This window comes from Crocodylus porosus, unplaced genomic scaffold (genome assembly GCF_001723895.1).
Source record: "Crocodylus porosus isolate Cpor-Errol unplaced genomic scaffold, CroPor_comp1, whole genome shotgun sequence".
NCBI classification, from domain to species: Eukaryota; Metazoa; Chordata; order Crocodylia; family Crocodylidae; genus Crocodylus; species Crocodylus porosus.
The window spans coordinates 8,632,694-8,653,252 of record NW_017728915.1 but is presented as its reverse complement, the minus strand read 5'-3'; the positions used below and the strand labels follow the sequence as shown (position 1 = coordinate 8,653,252).

The window sequence follows — 20,559 nt, the reverse complement described above, 5'->3', positions numbered from 1 at the left end:
AGTATTTATGGTGGAGCTATTTGTTTACTGGGGGATAAAGTGAGCAAGCCCTTATATTGCAATGCCTCTGATATGACTGATATAGTTTAGAAACAAGGTAGCAGCCTAAAGGCAGAATACCTTGTTTCCTTTCTGCCCAGTCCCCTGATAGTCCATTTCTTCTGTTGAATTTGTTATTTAAATGGCTACCAGGTGACCTAGTAGAAGATTATCTTTATTCTTCAGTGCTATAGAATGTAAATAGTGTACTGGTGTTTGAAATATTCTTAACAGATCAGTAACGCTAACCAAAATGCTAATATCTTAACATAAAAATCATAATAAAAACATATTTAAGCCCTGGATAATAGCTACTTTTGAAGTACAGTCAGTTTTAAAATTAATGATATGTGAAGCTGTTTGCTTAAGTATAATCTTCCCTGAGCTCCTTCATTTTGCATATATGAATCTCTTAAAAGAAAAAACTCCAAATATCTATGAGCACTTTTGGATATGCTGTCCTGTTTCATTAGGGCTAAAAGCAATGTGGCACAGTGGATAAGGTGTTACTGCTGGGGTGTGAGCTCAAGCCCTGTTCTGGGCTTATGCCAGAGGCTACCCCCAGTTGACTCTGCTGTAAAAGTATCAGGTCAGAGAGACAAAGGCAGCCAGATGTGGTGTTGGCCACATTACCCCTTCGTGTGCATGAGCCGTGTTAGCCCAGTGAGCCATCAAACTGAAAGAGAACTTCCTTCCCTCTTCAGGGAAACTTTAAAGTAAATGGATGGTGAAGAAACAGATTCTATCTGCCATGTGGCCTAGATTTTTAGAGCTGCTACTTTACAATTGCCTGTCTAACGATAATGGCATTCATTAGTGCGCTGGTTGTGTTCAATCACCACATCTGTATATTAGACCTGTATGAAACAGCTAGTATTTGCTTTGGAATTGACCGATTCAGGGAACAGTGATTTGATTCAGTGATTTGGCTGAATCTGATTCAGAGATTCAGCTGCTGCTCACTCTCCCAGCCCGGCAATGTCTGCCCTGTCCACCCCAGTTCCTGGCACTTTGAAAAAAAAACCCCAAATCACTGGGTGCTGCTGGGCAGAGAGGTAATCCCCACTGCTCACCCACTCCCCACGCTGCATGGGGGGGCTCTGCATGAGCCCCCTGACCCCTCCCTTGCTCTCCCAACACCCCCCCCATGGCTGCCTCACCCACCCCAGCTCCAGTCCTTTAAGAAAACAAAAAAACCCCGAACTCATTGGTTCCTGCCTGGTGGGGGGTGATCCCTTCTGCCCTCCACTGCCCTGCACCACATGGGGGGCTTTTCTATGAACCCCTTGAAGCCCTGAGGCCGCTGCAGGAGCTGATGAGTTCAGGTTTTTTTGTGGGGGTGGAGGTGTTCTTAAAGGGCTGGAGCTGGGGCAGGTGGGGCAGCCATGGGGAAGCTGGGAGAGCAGGCGGGGTGTGAGGTGGGGTGGGATGGAGGGGCAGGCAAGGGGTGGGGGCTGGTAGGGGTCCCCCCATGGTCCCTTTCCCAGTCCACCTTCCCCAGCCCCTACTTACTGGCTCTAAATCTGGCTCCAGCTCCCTGCTGCAGCTGGCAGAGACTGCCCAAATTGTCAAAGCTCTCCAAATTTTTCCGAATTGATTTGGAGAGCCTTGACTCAGTTCAGACCTTTTTATTGGTTCCCAGTTTGATTCAGATTTGGAGATTCGGCCACCAAATCAGACTGAATCCCCTCCAAATCGAATCAGCACTCGAAGCTTCTTACAGCCCTACTGTATATTCACATAAGATACTTATTTTTGCTGTGTAGTTACATGAGGCTATTTCTAAAAACATGTCCCTGCACGTGTCTCATGTACCTATCCTTGTAACAGCAAAAGTAGCATGTAGTTATGAATGAAACAAATTACTGTTTCATATGAACCATGTTTATGCATAACTGGAGGTATCATGAAAAGAATTTCCTACAAAGGCCACACCTTTATCTGAGTCAGGTCTTTTTCCATCTGTGATCCTGTTTCCTCTAGTCTTTCTTTATAAAGAAAAGGTAGAGGGATTTTTTATTTATGCCTAACCTCACGTGTGGATGTAAACCAATAACATATGTGCTAATATAACCCCTGATGTCACTGCTGCTGTTGGTATAAGAATGCTTTGGTATATTTGCCTTATGTCTTTTGGGAAGGATGTTTACACTTAACCAAACAAGCTACTTTTCTACCAGTGTCCAAAGAGGGGAGAGGGAAGGCTGCATGTATACTGATTGTCACAGGTCAGCTGGGCACTATGAATTTATCAATTTAGTTGCAGGCTGACTGGGTACTGCAACTGTATCAGCCACTGGGCTGTTTGGTTTGGGATTGAGGAGGTGATGTTGGGAGGGAAGCAATAACAAGTTTAACTTATGACAATAAAAATGCATTTTATGTATAACAACAAAAGATATAGTTTACACATATAGCAGTTTATAAAAAGGTTAAGCTAATAAACAGACATATCAATAAATGTTAAAAACTGGCATTGATAATAAACACAGACAGACAAATGAACAAAGAGTTCCCACGTGGTTAGCAACTTATAGATAGTCCCTCAGTGTCAGGTACATGTCAAGTTGATTCAGCGAAGTCAGGTGTCCCCGATCCACGCTGTCGGAGGAAAATACCAGGGAAGATCCCTCAGCCAGGATCTGGTCCTGGCTCACACTAGAAGTAAGAGATCAGAGGTGCACGGGACAGCAATGACCATTCTGTTCTGTCCTTCCTGCTGGTCACTTAATGTGCGTGTTCTTTTATATCCTGTTTATGCTAATCTGTTGGCTTTAGAGCCACTCACAATCTTATTCTATAGCTGTTACCCTATGGGGTTAAAAGGTGTTAGAAATCATTATAATAGGTTACTGCCCAAGCTTGGGTTTACCCAATAAGCAAATCACACCACATCACTTTGGGGTTTGAGATTAGCATATTTCCCACCCCAAAGGTCAACCCACTTATGTTAATTATACCTTGTGGTTAGGTTCATTAATTTTACTGACTCTAAGCAAAAAATTTTTAAATCAGCTAAGTTTGCAGTTTCACTTTAGTTCTACTTTTTAAAAACTTATGTCTACCTCATGACTGATACAAACAGTTATATATATTCTTTACGGTTATACTCCAGACAGGCAGGAAACATTTACAGGAAGCAGTTTCATACGTTCTATTTTAGCCAATATTTTCAGATACCTTCAAAAAGCAAATTTCTTTCTTTTTGCTATAAATTGCTCGTTAACCCTTCTGGTTCTGGCCATCACAACTGATATATCTATATGACTGCTAAAATTCTCCTATGAAGACAAGCCTCAGATCTTGATTAATCTGGAAGATTGTACTATCTCTTTCTACTGAAGTGGGATGGAGATACTATCAGTATATTGAGTATGTGGAATATTACAGTCTTTTTCCTCATAGGCATGGACTAGAAGGTGTGATAGAATAGAGCACTGCAGGGACTGCAAAGGAGAGAGCATCTGTCTATCCATCTTTGTTTGCAATTTGTCTAAAAGAATAAGTGAAGCCAACAAAAAACCCGCTTCCGCAGCTATTTGTCCTCCTGACTGCTGAGGACATTGCTGCTTCTAACATCATCTGTGGGCATATCTGCCTTTTATCCCGTAGTGAGAACAGTTCAAATGTGCCCATTATAATTAGTAGCTGCTTTTAATAAAGTGGCTGGATTTGATGTTTTTCTCAGATAGGTTCTAAAATACTATACTAGTATTACGGTATTTACACTAAAGTAAAAATACCTCGGCATCGCAGTCCAGCTGGTTACATGGAAGACGAAGTGGAACTTAGACAGACCATTAAAAAATCAGACAGAAGAATACCTGATTTTGACCTTTTGTCACAAGAATGGCTAATTAGCTGATTTTGACCTTTGCTCCCCCTGTGTTTGTCAGATGCTTGGGTATTAGGCTATGATGTATCTGTTAAGGCTTTTCTCTGGGACAGCGATTCTTCAGTGGTATTTACCATCTTGGAACCTGATTTTTGTTCACTCCTGGAAGTTACTCAAATTTGGACTCTGAGTCAAGCCTAGTTCTTTGTGTGGTTTCCTGTTTGCCTTAAGGAAAAGTTAACAGAAAAGTACGGGAGATACTGGACAAGGAAAGAACATCAAAACAAAAAAACCCTACTAAAATTTGACTTAGAGAAATAGTATTTTTTGCCATACTTGCATCAGCAATTCAGTGAATCCTCCCAGGTATTGAACCTTTAGAGCAAGTCCTGTGTCTTCTAGGACATGGGGGTTATATATTTGTAGATGCATATATGTTGCCTAGTACAATGGAGATTTCTTCCTGGCTGGGGTCTTTCAGAACTAACATAATACAAATAATCGCCAGTAATGGATTATGACTCCTCATTGGTAATAGTATGGCAGTTACCAAATTTATAAGATGACAATTTCTAATGAAAGTTAAGGTTCCACTGCATAAAATTCCCTCTGTATGAATGATATAACTCCTGACCAATTCAGTTTCTCTGTTGCTGACATTTATTTAAGAGGCCAGCATTTGCCCCTTGGAGGTCTGTATAAGTGTCTGATGATGTGGAGCTTCCAAATCCTTGACCAGTCTACTGACAGAAGATTGAAAGGGGAGCAGAAAAAACAAGAAGCTATGCACAAACAATTAAATAATGACCTCATACTCAGTCCCTCATACAAGATAGCTGGCCCTGAAAACCAGAGGTCCATTTTGAGTTTAAATTTGAATTGGGGTGGAATGGATGGGGTAATTTATATCCCCAGCTGAGAGCTTGTATAGCTTGTCAGGCCAACAAAATTAATACAGATGAATTGAAACCTCTTTGAAAGTGGGGGGTATATTTATATTAGAGGTGCTGACAACCCTCTTTTTACTGTCAACACTGCTGATCTGCCACTGAGATTAATGAATTGCTGTGTGGGGCAGAAAATGCCAATTAATATGGATAGATCTGAGTCAAATTGGAGTGATCCATGGCATATTGCTGCAAGCCTCTAAATAACTATCCAAAAGGGCAGCAAGATTACTATCCCACATCCATTTGAAAAAGTCAGCGCTTTCAAATGGTGCCTTGTCAGCAATTCTTATGCATCACCCATTTCCCAGTAATATCTGTTTGCACTGTGATAAATTAGTCTGTTTCCCAGGGTGACAATATAACAGTTGCAGTGTATCTTCTTACTCTCTGTCCCAGTTAGCAAGTAGGAGAGGAAGGTATTCTGCTCTTTATAGAGCAAATGATGGAATCAGGCTTTTCTGGGGGGATACACAAGAGTTGTTCCCCATCCAGGGCAGCAAAGTAGGTACATACAGAATCATCTCATGGTGACTACTGCAGGCTCAGTGCTACAGTAGCTCAATTGGTTCTCTGGTTGCTTGGTGCCCTCTTCGGTAGAGGAAATTGCTGCTGGCCATGGCCCTGCATGTGCTGGGTTCTGAGCCAAGAAACATCACAGAGCTTTTTCACTGGGATGCATGTAGTTTCCAGAGTGGCTGGCACTATCACAGAGCTCTGTGCCGTTCATTTTCAGGTGTATGAAAGAGGGACCAATGTGGACCAGTTTGTGACCCGATTCCTGCTGAAGGAGACTTCCAACCAGATCCAGTCCCTGCTGAGCTCTGTGGAGAGTGCTGTTGATGCCATTGATGAACAAACCAATCAGATCAGGTTAGTAACATATTCGGGCCACTTGCATTCTGCAGCTTATTGCTGTTCTCATAAATTAATGTTTGCCTGATCTTTAACAAGACTTTTTGGCATCCCTGGTGCTGATGGGTGAATGCTCATCAATTCTGTCTGCATCTTGATCATGTGATTTTTGTCTTTCTCAAACACCTTTTACTTCAGATTGAATGGGCAAGTGATTCAAAGTAGAGACAGAAAATAATGTTACAGCTTTTGTAAGTTGTCCAATTGTTTTCTGTAACCTTTAAAGCCCAGAAATTCTGAGGGATGCTCCTACATGGAGAGCCACTAGCAAATCTGTCTACCACTAAACCCTCTGGACAATCCTTCTCAGAATTTGAAGACAGTCCAGCATGTACTGTTTTCCTTAGCTGGCCATCACTGGGAAGGCTGGATGTAGGCACTTACACTACTTTAAAAACAGGATGTTATGCCCCAGAACGTGAAGCAGTTCCGCAGTTTGAGATAAAAATGTTGTGATTGGCACTCCCCATCCCATGTATTGGAGCAGAATGAAAGAAGAGGGCTCAGTGAACCCTTTGTACCTCCACACTGAAAAGCCACAGCCATGAAGATTGCTTGCAGTTGAGCTGGGCAAGGTGTTTTGTTTTGGGGTTGCTGGAATGTGTGTGCTGCTTGGTTGTTGCTGAGGAGTAAACTACTTGCATTATTTCTTTGTCAAGGAAACAATGGCATCAAAACAATTAATAATATGTGTATAACTGACTGGTGTTTGTGGACATGTGTAATGGAAATATGTCATGTTTAAATTTTTGTGCGTCTTGACAAAGACTCTTAGTTTTATAGCTAAATTATGATTTAGAACAAGACCTCGGAAGCAAAAATCTGAATCTCTTCCTACCTTCCTCTCTTTGTTGCAAATACTGAATCTTCTCCATCTTGGAGATGCTTTTTTATGTAAGATATACTTTACAATGCTGATAAAACTCAATGGTTTGTGTTTTCCTAAAGTGCATACTTTTTACTTTAGTGGCTCCTCACCAGTCTTCAGAAAGTGTTACTGAGAAAATGATGCTATAAAATAAAGAATATCTTTAGCATCTGTTTAAGTGCTTCATGCTTGTTCTACTTACTGATCATCTGCTCAGACCACCTCAGTGATAGTATTACCTAATTTTTTAACACCAGCCTTGGCATTGTCTTTAAATCTCTTAATTCACCACATTAATGTAACTTTGGATCTACTCATGTTGGCAAGTTCAGCTATCTCATCCCTGTGTACAGTTCAGACTAATTGTATTATCCGTGTATCTTTGAATGACTTGGGCCTGGTTCCTGCAAACGCTTTCTGCTTGGTGCAGTTACTCATGGGAGTGAAGTTACAAGTGTTTACAAGATCAGCACCTTAATTGGCAAAGCAGTTTGGAGAGGGAGAACACTTTCTACAAGGTAGGTACTGCCTCATTTCCCTTTCTCTTTTCCAGCTCTTGTGCTGAGGGCTCTTTTAGTCTTCTGGGTTATTGCAGGCACTCTTCACTGCTCTCAAAGCCTCTTCTCAGAGTTCCTTTGTGCTGGAGTGCTTTGTGCTATTTGATCACTTTCAGTTTTTCTTTGCCAATAACTTCGTTTCTTTAAGTAAAGAAGGGCCAACAGCATCCATCAGATCTTCACAAGTCTGGTCACTTAAGCTTTTTTTCATAAGATGATCATAATTGTGTTTCTCTTTGTGGCTATTTTTGGCCTCCATTCTTTGAGACCTCAAAGGTTTTGTTCTGATTCTTTGCCCCCTTTTCACTTTCCTTCCATTGGTTGGCAATCCCAAGTTGGAAGAATGTGATTCCTTGCCTCTCAGTTCTATCCTGTGAGTAGCAAACAGTGAGAACCCCAAGATGTGTTTAAAACTGAGTGTTGTTTGTGTGAAACCATACTGTCACTGACTGAAACTGGAATAGACTGATGGCTGGTTGCCACACATGGGTAGTATTCAATGGGAAATAGAGTGAACTGCCTCCATTCTGTTACCTAACTGTTAATTATGAATGGGCCAGCCTGTCTCTGAAACATCTGGTCCAGGCCCTTGCCAGATAGAAGATTCGAGAGCCAAAATGATCACTAGGTCCAAACCAGTCTAGCAGATCCTGTGTCTTGTGTTTCTTTGCCAGGCAAATGAGAGAACCCATGAAACGTAATGCTTATATATAATTTTTTGTGTTTTTAGAGTGTTATGTGAACATTTCCATTTCCATTAAAAAATGCTTCAGGAGAGAGAGTTCAAAGGTGGAAGGAACTTGACTGATGTGCTCAAGGCCACACAGTAAATCAAGGGCAGCTTCAAGACTAAGACTCAGGAATTCCTGACTCCCAGTCCCTTGCTAGAATATGCTGCACCTTTTGAAGCATTTCCAGCATGACAGATGCGAGCAAATGAAAGCTGAAAATGATCCGCTCATTTCAGCAACTAAGATGCTTCTGCATCCCCTAGATGCATCAGAGAAGGCCGTTTGAAAGATCTGAGCAAACTGACAGATGGGTTGAGATGGCAGCTCTTTTTTGGACCTTGCTGGGGAAAAGGATTTGGATGCAGATGTGAAAAACAGTGTCTTGGATCACTAAAAAAGGATGGGAAAAGGAAAAATCCTCCAGGGACCAGTCTCTTATCTGCTATAGTGCAAAATACTCTGTTTACAAGCTTTTGCAATGGGCTTATCTGAAAAGGCTCATCTTGGCACTGTTAGCTCAAACTGTAACCAGGCTTTTGCCCAAGACTCCCATCCACATAAGAGTCTCTAGCTGAAGTTAAATTCCGGTCAAGTAGTGGAGCTCAAACAGCCTTGAAGTCAAGCTAGCAGGCCCATTAGGGGTGCACATGAAAGCTGGAGTGCTGCTGAAAGCCAGTCTAAGGATGCAGCAGCTTGAGTTACAGCAGCTCATCACTGACTACTCAGGTCACTCTGTGTAGTCTGTGTGGTATGGTCCTTCTCACTTATGGTTAAGCTAGCTCTGGCGGAGTAAATGAGTCTACTAACTTGAGCTAATGGACAGGCTCAAAGATAGAGCTGCTGGGCTAGTAGCTGGCCAGGAGTAAATTAGCATTAGAGACCCCAGTGAAAATTGCTTTGAATTAGAACTTGTAACAAATGCACAGGAAGAGTTAGATCTTTCCCTGTATAAAGGCACAATACAAAAGACATAATAGGAAACAGGATTTTACTGTTCTCTGCTGACATGGAGTTTGGCTTTTATGGGTTTTTGCCACAAAAACACTTACACTTCTACTTAATCTGAGAAATGAGGAAAGTGAGGCAGTGAGGCACAATGGCTTTCCTGAAGTCAGACACTTTCTCATGACTTGGCCACTGACAAGAACACCTAGGCTTGGGACAGATATTACACATAAACTGGTTTAAGTGATCAGAAATTGCTTTAAGCCTGTAACAGAATGTAAGTTCAGTGCACACAAACCAGTTTCAAAATGGCTGAAAGTAGTTTGGGATAAACCTGGCTGAGTGTAGTATCAGGCTTAACTGATTTGGGTCAAACTGGTTTATGCAATATCTGTCCCAGACGCCTTCCCGGTTTAAGTTAAAACAGAGTCTCCCAGCATCCCAGATGCTTTGCAGCCTTGGGCTGGGCTGGGTTAGGCTATGCTGTCTGCTCCAGAAAACAGGCTGGCCCCACCCCTCTGCTCTCTATCCAGAGCTCTGGTGGAGATGGGTACAGCAGGGTCTGCCTGGCTTCCCGCTCTCCCCGTTCCCCACCCTCGCTGCTCAAGCAGGGATCCCTCCCTCCCATCTCTCACAGCACAGACCCCAGCCCCACAGACTCTAGTTATATGGTATACTAGCTGAGAAGTGTGTGTGTGTCCAATTTCACTGGGACAGGACAAAGGCAGACAGAACAGTGTCTGCTTAGGGCTTTTTGGAGCTAATCAGCAAGTCAGCTGGTAATGTCCCTCATTCCTTCCTTGGCAAAATCTGTTTAAGAAGAGCTTGAACTAATGAGAGAGGCTTTTCTTTTGTTGATGGGCTGATGAGGAAGCTGGCAGGGGGCTGATAACACTGTGTTTATCAGCTCCCTGCTGGCTCCCTCTCCTGTCAGGTTTACTGCAGGCAGCATGAAGAAGCAAAGAGAGGATGATTGAAAAGCTCAGTATCATCAACAGATGCATAAGCCGCACAACCCTCCTCCCTGCCACTTTGCCTCAGAGTGCTATCTGGGAGCTGGCAACACTTCTTCTCTTTGAGCAGCGAGTGGAAAAGCCTGGGACTGTGCAGACAGGGAGGAGGGGTAAACGCCCCCCTCCCCCCATCAGAGTGTCCTGCCGGTGCCTGGCCATGCCCCACCTCAGGTCAGCATTGTGGAAGGGGAGGGATGGGCTGCTCTAGCACCCCCTGGTTTCTTGCCTGAGCCACTGCAAGCATGTGCCTGAATTTCCTCAGTCTAGAGGGGTTGTCTGGGCAGTTGCAAACCAGTTCAACCTAAGCAAGTTAGAATAACCTGCAAAGATTGAATCAAATCAGACTCAGACTTTTTGAATGTCTGTCCCTAGCCCCAAAGGGCAATGAAGGTGTCCTTAGTTTACACCCTTCTCTAGTCCTTGCTTTATTTTCTCTTTTGCCCCTTGGCAGAATAACTGCCAAGCAGACAGTTTTATCAAGACATTTGGTAAGGGAATCATGTGCACTGTTGCTAAAATATAGCTTGCTCACAGTTTTAGGTTCAGTTAGATCCAGTATGCCAAGTTCAGATTCATGAGGAGAAAAGGGAGTGTGTATCAGTAGTGGTCATGACTTTAAGGGATTTAGACTTAAGGGATAAGTCTAAATAAATCCTGATGGCCTTTAGAAGAAGTTCAAAGATATGTCTGCAATGTGTCAAAGGTGTGCACTAACAGTAACAGTGAAGAAGCAACATGGTGGACTTCAGCACATGTTGTACAAGCCCACTGGGACCCTAGACAAATACTTGGGTTTCTAACTTGTGCTGAACTGAATGCTACCTTATCTTGACTTCTTTTCTTTTCCAGACTAGCCAGATTACATTTGGCCCAGTAGTGCCTACTGAAACCACATCACACATGTTGCAGTGTGTGTACACATGTTCTAAAGTAGTTTACTCTTAGTGTACTAAAAAAAGAGGGTGTGGTGGGGTGGGGAAACAAGGAAGTTGCACCATTTTATCCACCTTCTAGACTAGACTTGGACTCTGCAAGACTTTTGAGTTTTTGCTTCTGAATTTCACTCTATAGTACTCTATATATCTGCTTGGCATTTTTTGAAATTATTTATTAATTTAACAAAATATTTGGCTAATATTGATGAAAGCCCCTAGCTCCCCTGCTGGAGCTTTGAGGCTGCTTCTCTCTCCAAAATATATGGCACAGATTTTTCACACTTTTTTCCCTTTAATTTGTATTCTTCTTTAGTGACCCCATATCATATGAAATGCTAATAAATATGATCAAAGATAAAAATGAAGCAAGAGACAGTAATCAGAGGTGCTGTGCAAATCCTGTGGAAAAGGAGAAGAAAAGAATGCCGGAAGTATTGTGCCCATGTCAGCATGTTGGCAGCACTGATGGTACTGCTGCCTTGCAAATTTCTATTATTTTCAGCATACCACAGGATAGGATCTTTAAAGAATGACTCTTTAATCCGTGGCAGGCTTTTCATAGAATGCGTTCCTGTCAGGAAAAGATAGAGGAAAAAAAGAGTTTCAGATCTTCTGGGTTTTTATTTTTAAAATCCAAGTAATGACAAAGATATGGGATACCCAGAAACACAGCCCGAATCTTGGCATAGAGACTCCTTGGAAGTCAAAGTGTCATGCATCTCTATGGAGTAATGAGCTCACTCACTGTAGCCAAGGGTTGCCATAGAAACAGTTTAGGGTAAATCAAAAGCCTTTAAAGAGATTTTTTCTGGTTATATATGAAAACCAGAAGGATGAGAAGGTATTTGTAAGGTATGTATTTTTTTCAATCTGCTGAAGATGTATAAGTAAGAATGAGCCTTTTTTTCAAATATTTTAAGGGGGAAAGCTTCAGCTTGAGTTTTTAGAGCAGTGAAAATTTGACCTTTTTAGAATTTCTGCTTTATTTTCCTCATTTAAGTTGCAGGCAGTTTTAATGCCGATATAAACCTATCAGTAACCCAGATGTGTCTATTGTGGGTAAGCTTTGTCATTAGTACTTCAAATTAGTACTACAACTAAACAAGCTATATTGGTGTAATAGATATAAATGCTAAAAGATATTGACCCAAATTTACCCAACTGAAAATTCTGTTTCAAATTCTTCTAAAATACTTTCTGTTATTCCAGGGATGTAGTTGTCCTGGTATTTTTCCTGGATACACAGACAATTCTTCCTTCGTATTTGGTGCACAATGACATTTAGTACATCAACTGCAATCCAAATTAGCTTGTGATGCCAAGACTCAATATGTCTGGAAAGATATCATCACTAGGAAATGGAGACCGAGGTAAAGGGGAATGATTTGCTCTTGCATCCACATAACACTCTATTCACACATGAAGAGCACATTTGGGTAAGTCCTGAATTGCCAGGAGGACCAGAGAGGAGAATTTTGTTCTCAGTTTCCAATTTTTACACCACTTGGAGAAATTCAGTTCGTATTCCTGGAATCTGAAAGTGCAAAATATTCCCTAGTTCATCTTGGCCCGTTTGCTTGCATAATTATGCATGTACAGATGTGTGCCTATTACTTGATTTTCAGAGTATAGACAATTTCCATTAAGTTGATTGAGAACTACAGAGAGGTAGCACCTCTGAAAACCAGGCCAGTACTTAGTCCAGGACCACCTTGTGGGTGGTTTGAAATTAGGAACCTGCTCTGGCCACTGGGCCTGAGCAGAGTAGAAGCTTGTTTCACACAATATATGCCAGCTTTCTCACTTTCTGATTACAACAGACTAGTCCTGTCTTTAAGGGGCATCTGTGCATTAATATTTTGGTAAATCAGACTGGAAGCCTTTAACAAGTTGACAAAGAGCAGCATTTTCACCTCCCTTGAAATGAGATCTTTGTCAGCCTTGCTTTGTGCCTGGTTGCCTTCAATTAACAGAAAATATACTGTTGTCAAGGGAAAGCATACTGATGCCATTTATTTTAATATTGTTTAAGTTTTTAGGTAAATTCTAGCACTGGCTGAGATGAAAACTGGCCTTGTGAGTGTCTGCTATTCTTCAGTACCTTCTGGCATCCTGCCAGTTACTTATTAGCCTTTGCAAATTAAAACAAGAGGGCCTGCTGGGTGCAGGATGCTTAAATAAAAGCTCTCAGAGTTTTAAAAGCAATGCAATTTGGAGGGGGTTGAGGATGGGGGGGAGGGGGACTTTGGAAAAACCTGTTCCTAAACCTTAGGAGATAAATATTTGTGTTGTATTTCCTACTGTTTTTCCTAGTCTACCTCTGCCCTTTTGTGATTGTAGCATCCTGTACAGCAGTCTTTCTTCCAGCAGCAAGAAGGTGGAATCAGCTTAAGGTACTAGCAGCAAGAAACCAAATAAAAATGCTTATACCTTCTCCTTCTATGGTCATGTTTCCTGCCACTGTGATCACCATTTTGCACTTGCCATAAGGACTCAGGTGTAATGTATGTCCAGAAAGTTTCTAAAAAGGCAGAATAGAGTAGTCCTGCATTTCAGGCAGACTTGACACATCCCAAGTCCAAGCCCTTGGTGCAAAAGTAAGTTAGCAAGTCCTCAGCCCAGTCATTTTAATTCTGGTGGCTGTTGGAGTAGAAGTTGCTGGATTAATAGCTCTGGAAAATAAAAGGCTTCAAAACAGGTACATCACAGTCTTCCTACTACCCCACCAGTATGCTTCAGCTTTGTTCTGGTGAGGGAAGCCATTTATGTCTACAAAAGTGTCATTGGGTCCATTGTTCCTTTCAGAACCATCCCTTCAAAATTTGCCAATGTGTTTTGACTGGAACCTACATCAAATCATGCCAGATTTGGGGAATGAAAAACCAAATTCAGCCTTAGCTTTAACTTCTCCTGTCAAACACACTGGACTCTGATGCTTTCCAAAAGTGACCAGTAATTTTGAACTCCAGCATATGTGTTCCTTGGTCTAATCAAGCTATGCTGTCCAGTGTTACGTCATATTTAAACTTCCGTATTGCCAGGGCTGCTGACTGGTGTTCTAGTACCAAGTATAAAACAGAACTGTTGTTTTGTTTTATACCCATCTACACATGGCCCCAAGGACTTGTTTTAGCAGCCAGATTATAGCATTCTGACACTGTAGGGGCACTTTAGTCATGCCCATAATAATTTCTGCACCAGCGATTGGGAGGAAATGGCACAGGAGCTGTTGCTTTCATTCTGCTACCAGAGAATTCCCCTGCACTGAGGGAATTAACAGCCTGTTCTACCAGGCTGAAGGCTGTTTTCTGCCAAGGGACTTGACAGGCCTGAGAATCAGGCCCATGACATGACAGATGATGGCTTTTTCTACTGCTCCCTTTCCTATTTCTTTGGCTATAGTCATCTATCATCTTGACACATGAATGTGTGAAGTTCTTTTGCATGCTGTCTTTATGATCTCTCACTCATTCACACCACTGCTATCTTCTCTATTGGCATAAAAATAAAAATGCTATTCCAAGTCAATAACATTTACATATATGGCAGTCACACACAAGACTAAATTCGTCTGTCTTCTGCTTTAAGAGCTGATTCTCTCCAGAATGTCTTCTCAAAGGATGATGAAAATAACCTCCTACTAATTACCAGCAACCCACAGCTTGCCTTTTATTTGCAGAGAATAAGTTACTTCTCCATAGTATCCATTTTTTAAAGAATCATTCTTTCAAAGGAGATTAACAAGGTTTTATGCTAGTATGAATAAGCTGTTGCTTCAGCAATATCATGCAAAATTCACAATGTAGGAAACCAGATGCTGTATGCGTATGGGTAACAGAAGTGGAGGTGTGTGAGCTTGAGTAGCTTAAGTAATACCTGGCAATATTTCCCAGGTGAGGTGGGTGTATTATTAATTTACATGACTGGGAGCATTCCTCTCTGTCATTCTGGAAGCCTCCTCACAGCCTTCAGCAAACCTTTTCATAAAGCCGAATAAGATGGGAGTAGAGGCATAACGAGTTCTTTTAGCACCTGGGGCAGAGGTGAGGGTGAGGGGGAAGAGTGGAGAGGAAGAGAACTCTTACCTGCCTGGCTCTCCTCACTCCACTGGCAGCTGCTACTGCTGCAGCTATGGTTGTAGCAGCACAGGCTTGGGTTGCTCCTGGGGATTACTCTTCATGCACCATTCACTCCCTCCACACCTGCAGACACAGGGCTGTGCCTCCTGGGATGGGGGTCTTATTCCCACCTACTCTCCCCACAAATATGCTACTAGGCATGGAGCTGTGCCTGCCTGGCTCCTTCAGCTGGGAAACAAGGCTGCACCTGCCATGGTAAAAACTCCCCTCTAAGTTGGTGCCCTGCCCTAGTTACGCTACTGGGTAGGCGTAGGAAACAATGAAGAGGAAATGAGTCAGTGTTCAGATGGAGCAATTTGTGGCATCTTTATTGATCCCGTTTTTTCCGCTTCTGTCTGGGCTGAACATGTAATAAAAAATACAGCTCTTTCCTCATTGGCATATGCTGTAAAGCTTTCAACAATTACAAAAAAACAGTAAATTATCTCAGACAGACAAAGGCATGCTCTAAAAACTATATAATTAGAGGTCTGCAAAAGGAAGTACAATAGCAAAGATACCAAGAATGAGACACATCATTATACTTAAAAAAATAAAATAAAAAAAATCACTGTCTGTTCTTCAATAATTTCCTGTCCATTGACAGGGTATCATTCAGTGACTGACAGTGGAATTATTAAATACAGTGTAATGATGTGCATTTCTCTTGGTACCTCTACTATTGTTCTCTATTTTTATCTAGTGTCTGGCTTTGGGACCATCTGTCAGATGCATTTGTTATCTTATATAAGTCTTCAAACTTCAGAGATACTGGCTGATCTCAGGGACAATAGGAGGCTAGAAATTGCTCCCTTGACAATAAGGCGTGTTATACATCAGATCATTTTCCCTCTTCCAGACTTTAATAACTGCAGTAGGCCATAATCAAAAGAGGCAGTTTAAATAGCCACAACAGCCTGTATGTTTCATTTTGTAATGTATTAATTGCAATATACTGTGCATGCATTTCAATTACACAGTATCTAAAATTTTTAAAAGGGCTCCACTCCCATCTAATGACCAAAATAAGTGGCCAGCTTCTTCAGCGTGGTGGCTGCTGAGTTCTTTTGAAAAACTGAGCCATCAGCAGAACAAAAAGAGATGCTGGATGGTCATTGTTCTAGATACTTAATTGGGAGCTGAACTCCCCAGAATATCTGGCCCAAATTGTGCACTGAGCAGTCATGAATTTAGCACAAGGTCTACAGTGTATGACTAAAAGTATCAATTAGAGTCTTTAAACAGACTCTTTAAAGATCATTTTTAATATTTGTCAAGCTAATGAATAGGAAAACTGCATAATTATGACATCATTCTTCAAAGAGGCATGAAATACCCAGTCAAAAGTTCATTGTAAAGCCCTGTATTTTCTAATTGGTAGTTCATCCAATGGTCCTTAATGGACATTCATCTCAATGAAGAACTACCATCTGTCTCATCTTAATGATGAACTCTTATCTAAAGCAGGAGAGTTCCAACTTAAATAATTGTACACACTAATCTATTTTAAAATTGCTATGTGGTGGGCTGAAACAACTTACCTGTATGGCTGCCTTTTGTCTGTGCAGTTCATCAGTAGTCAGTCTCTGTCTTTGAAACTAAGTTTTCTCATGCAACTCATTCATTTGATTTGAATTTCTAAACCTTCTTTAGTATTCATAGTGTATATTTATGTATACCGCTTTAGGAAATTCTTGAGATAAAATAAACATGTATTCTATGCTTTGATATACATAAGCAGGCTAATTGTTGCACTTGAGTCACTATGTACCATGTCTTAGGTTTCACAAGTTACTGCAGATAGGTTTGCAGCCTTTGAATCCAACATTAAGATTTAGGACTAACCTCCATCTTTGTTCAGTGCACTTTTCTTTTTCTATTTTTATCTTGTTTACTTAAAGAGCAGGGAAGAACAATTGAATAGGATTAAAATCAAATATATTGCCTGATGCACAATGATATCAATTCATAGGTAGAGGAGGAAAAAATATACTTTTTTTTCTTCTTACACTAAAATGTCCTATTAGTCTGGGATAATGGACAATATTGTATTCCAGTGAGGCCAACCTTTTGGTGGACATGCCACAAATTAGCTCTGTACCCTCCCTACCTGATATACCAATTCCCTTTTCTTGCCCAATCTGCTGCTCTGCTTTTTATTCCCTGTCGTCTCTGCCACTGTGCTGCTGCCCTTTCCCTTATCTGCTATATGCCACATGCAGAGGCTGCTCATGCCACTTGTGGCATGTCTGTACTTGCAGGTTGGCCACCCCTGTTCCATTTAATTCTTAAAAGTAAAAAAAAATCTTGTGTCACAGTGTTCTTGTCCCAGTTGTAACATCACATAAAGCATAACTGAGTCTCATTGTTTTGTACTTTGTGCCTGAGCAGTTGTTAAAATAGTTCACCTGAGTCTAAACATTGTCAAAGAATTTGACTGGGAATTTCCTGGATCTCCATCTTTTTCTTTGTCCAGGTCTGCATTTAAATCCAAATGATAGTAGAATTCAACTTAGAGATAAAACCTAGAGTAAATATAGCAGACACAGAAAGGAGAGACAAGGATCAAAGGAATTGCAAAAGTGCTGTATTTTTTACAGAGTGAATGTTTGAGTGCTTATAGTTTCAAATAGATTTAAGTGAGGGAAAAGAGAGAAAACCAAACTGGTTGTTCTAAAACTGATATAACTCCCTTGTTATCAGCAGTCTTTATTAATGTCCTCCCATCCATCCTATTTTCCTTTTACTTCCATCTCTCAGCTCAGCAGCAGTGGTAAAGCTCAATGAAGACTAGCCCCTCATTCCATTTCTGTGGTCTTATATATGACAAGTGTTTTGTCACAGCTCTTGCCTTGCATCTACAGTACTTGGAATCCCGAAGTGGCCTACCCATTCAAGTGCTAGCCAGGTCAAGGACTGCTTAGTTTCCAAGATCAAGGTGAAATCAGGTGCATCTACTCTGCCACAGCAGTGTTCTTAATAGAGGTGCAAGCTTTCTATTCAATAGTGGAGCGTCCACCAAGAGATGCTACAAGAAAGACAGGAAGTGCAGGAGTAAGGAAGCAGATCATGGATAAACAAGTTGGGGGAGTAAGGGGCAGTAGTTCCAAATGAGAGGGAATGAACAGCAGAAGGAGAAAGTGTTGTTAATCTTTTTTTGGAAAGGCAACATACTCTTTACACTGGTTGTCTAACAATAAAGAGGACTGCCCTAAAGTTATTTTTCCATGCGTCAGTTCCTGCAGTTATCAGTGGGGTGTTGTAGATGTTGATGTGCTTTATACAACTATATGTATGAGATGACTACACCTGGGAAAGAATGTTAGCAAGCCAAGTACATCCCAAGAGACTCTGGAGAATTTGTATTCTAATTGTTAACCAATACTGAGTCCTGTGCTGTTGTGCCTTTCCTGGTGTCATTGCGCAAGTGAGGTTGGTTTTGTTAGCGTATGCTATAATCCTGCTTTCCATTTCCTGTGTATGCAAACCATGTCTCTGCAGTCACCATTCCTATAGTCTATATAGGCTACAGCCTATATAGATCCTTTGCATTTACATTGCCAGTGACTCTGACAAGGCATTTATTATTATCCTGTAGTTCGGCGCAAGTGTGTTGTTCTTGTGTGTGTGTGGTAACAGGGAGGTTGGCTTTAGAGCTCTGGAGAATTTTAATCTTTATCTGCAGGAGCACTTCAGGCCTCCCTGGATGTTCTCCAGACAGAGTATATCAGGCTGCTTGCTCATTCAGTCCTCACTTCAGGCTGACAAAAAGAGACCTCATTGTGAAGATGTTTCCCAAGTTTCACAGATACCTTGTATACTTGATACAAGATGGGCACATGGCAATGGACTGAAGCCACTTCATTGCATCCGGGCTGAGGATTATTTTTCAGAAGTTATTGACTGTTTTTTGAATCATAAATCAGAATGGTTGACCTAAAGATATAAATATCCATTAATAAACCCTGGAGCCAGCTGGTTCCCAAGGCACATGTATAAAAATAATGGTTCAGGCAGAAGAGAAAATCCTGTCTTATTTTGAAACATTCATTTTTCTCTGGCTACTAAGCAAATATGCAGAACCTTTTTTTCTTTCTTTCGTTTGCATTTTACATGTCCTTTTGTCTCTTTGTACAATATGGCGATTGTGCCAACTGCCTGTAAGTGGTTATTATAAGGAGTGAGAGAGTATCACCCATTTCTAAATATACTAAACAAAGCTCTCACTTAACCAAGGTAAACACTGATAAATATGTATTCAGAATACAGCCTGCAAACTTTGGTACAAATGTCAAGTCATTTATTTCATACTGTATCCTGAGTACCATATCTTTGGAGTACTAGCCAGGGATACAAGCATAGTGCAAGAATACAAGCCCACTTGAAGTCCCCAGCAATGAGCTAGAGACATAAGAGGCATATTATGCAAAAGGGAATGGCAACTAACTACCTTCAAAGATTTTTCAGTGTGAAATTTGCACCAGAAAGAAAAGGCAAAGGGTTATTGGATTTTTAGCTAGGGGGCAGACCAAGTGCAATGCTGGGAGGCCATGGAAGACAATGGGCACATGTGCGCGCATATACCTCTTGCCCCACCTCAGACCCCTTTGAGGCAGGGCAACAGGCACATGGGGGAACAAAAAAATGTTCCCCGTGCTGTAAACTTGCAGCTTGGGGAGAAAATTAGACCTCTGACTATCCAGGGGTCCAAAAAAAGTGAAGTATAAAAAAGCAGGGCTGTGACCTGAAGCAATCAGAGGCTGGGTCCTCCAAAGAGGCAGCCAGAGTGTCTCTATGGTTGCCCCTTGCCCTGGGGCTGAAACACATGGCAGGCCAGGCCACATGTTTCAGCACCAGGGCTCCAGTGCTGGTGAGTAAGAGCGGGGGGACTGGAGGAGGGGGGAGGGGACCATGGGGAGGGACCTCCAACAGCCCCACCCACTCCACCAGCGCCTCTCCCCCCACCAGCCCCCCCAAGGCCCCTGACCCCTGCCGGGGCTGGGCCCAAGCCCTGTCAGCCCCCCGGGCCCTTGGGGCAGCCATTGGGGGTCGCTGCAGCAGCTGGTGGGGGATGGGGCCAGGTGGGACAGCAATCGGGGGGCTGGAGTGGGGCATGTGGGCCTTGCAGAGGGGGGTGGTAGCCCCTGCAAGGGCCATTTGGCCCCCGTTGGTGAGCCATACCCCTCGTGTGGGGGTTGAACCCCCTGTTGGGGGGCCAGACCCCTTGTGTGGGGGATGAACCCACTGTTGGGGGTTCATCCCTTGTGAGAGCGCCAAACCCCCTTTTCAGGGTCTCACCCCCTTTTGGGGGTGTCTGAACCCTTAGTGTGGGGGATGAACCCCCTTGTTGGGGGGTGTAGCCCTTGTGTGGGGGCTACCCTCTGTTGGTGGGGTTGAATCCCTTGTGTAGGGGCTGAATCCCCTGTTGGGGAGCCATAGCCCTTGTGTGGATCCATCGCTCTGTGGGAGGGCAGCAAAATATGAATTCATGAAACCTGTATTTAGAGTTCACTTTATTATTAAGATAAGAATCACAGAAGTAGGGTCAGAAGGGACCTTGAAGATCTTCAAGTCTGACCCCCTGCCTGGGCAGGAGAAAAACTGGGCTTAAATGACTCCAGCCAGGTAGGCATCAAGCCTCTTCTTAAAGACCCCC

At 42.3% G+C, this 20,559-nt stretch overlaps 1 protein-coding gene across 1 annotated transcript in view; it reads left to right on the top strand.

Moving 5' to 3' along the window:
* The window catches only part of NECAB2 (N-terminal EF-hand calcium binding protein 2), a 319,048-nt gene that overhangs the window by 241,105 nt on the left and 57,384 nt on the right, over positions 1 to 20,559 (top strand). The window contains exon 6 of the mRNA XM_019535664.1: positions 5,558 to 5,694. Coding sequence (XP_019391209.1) covers positions 5,558 to 5,694 — 137 coding nt within the window. The remainder of the gene's footprint in view (positions 1 to 5,557; positions 5,695 to 20,559) is intronic.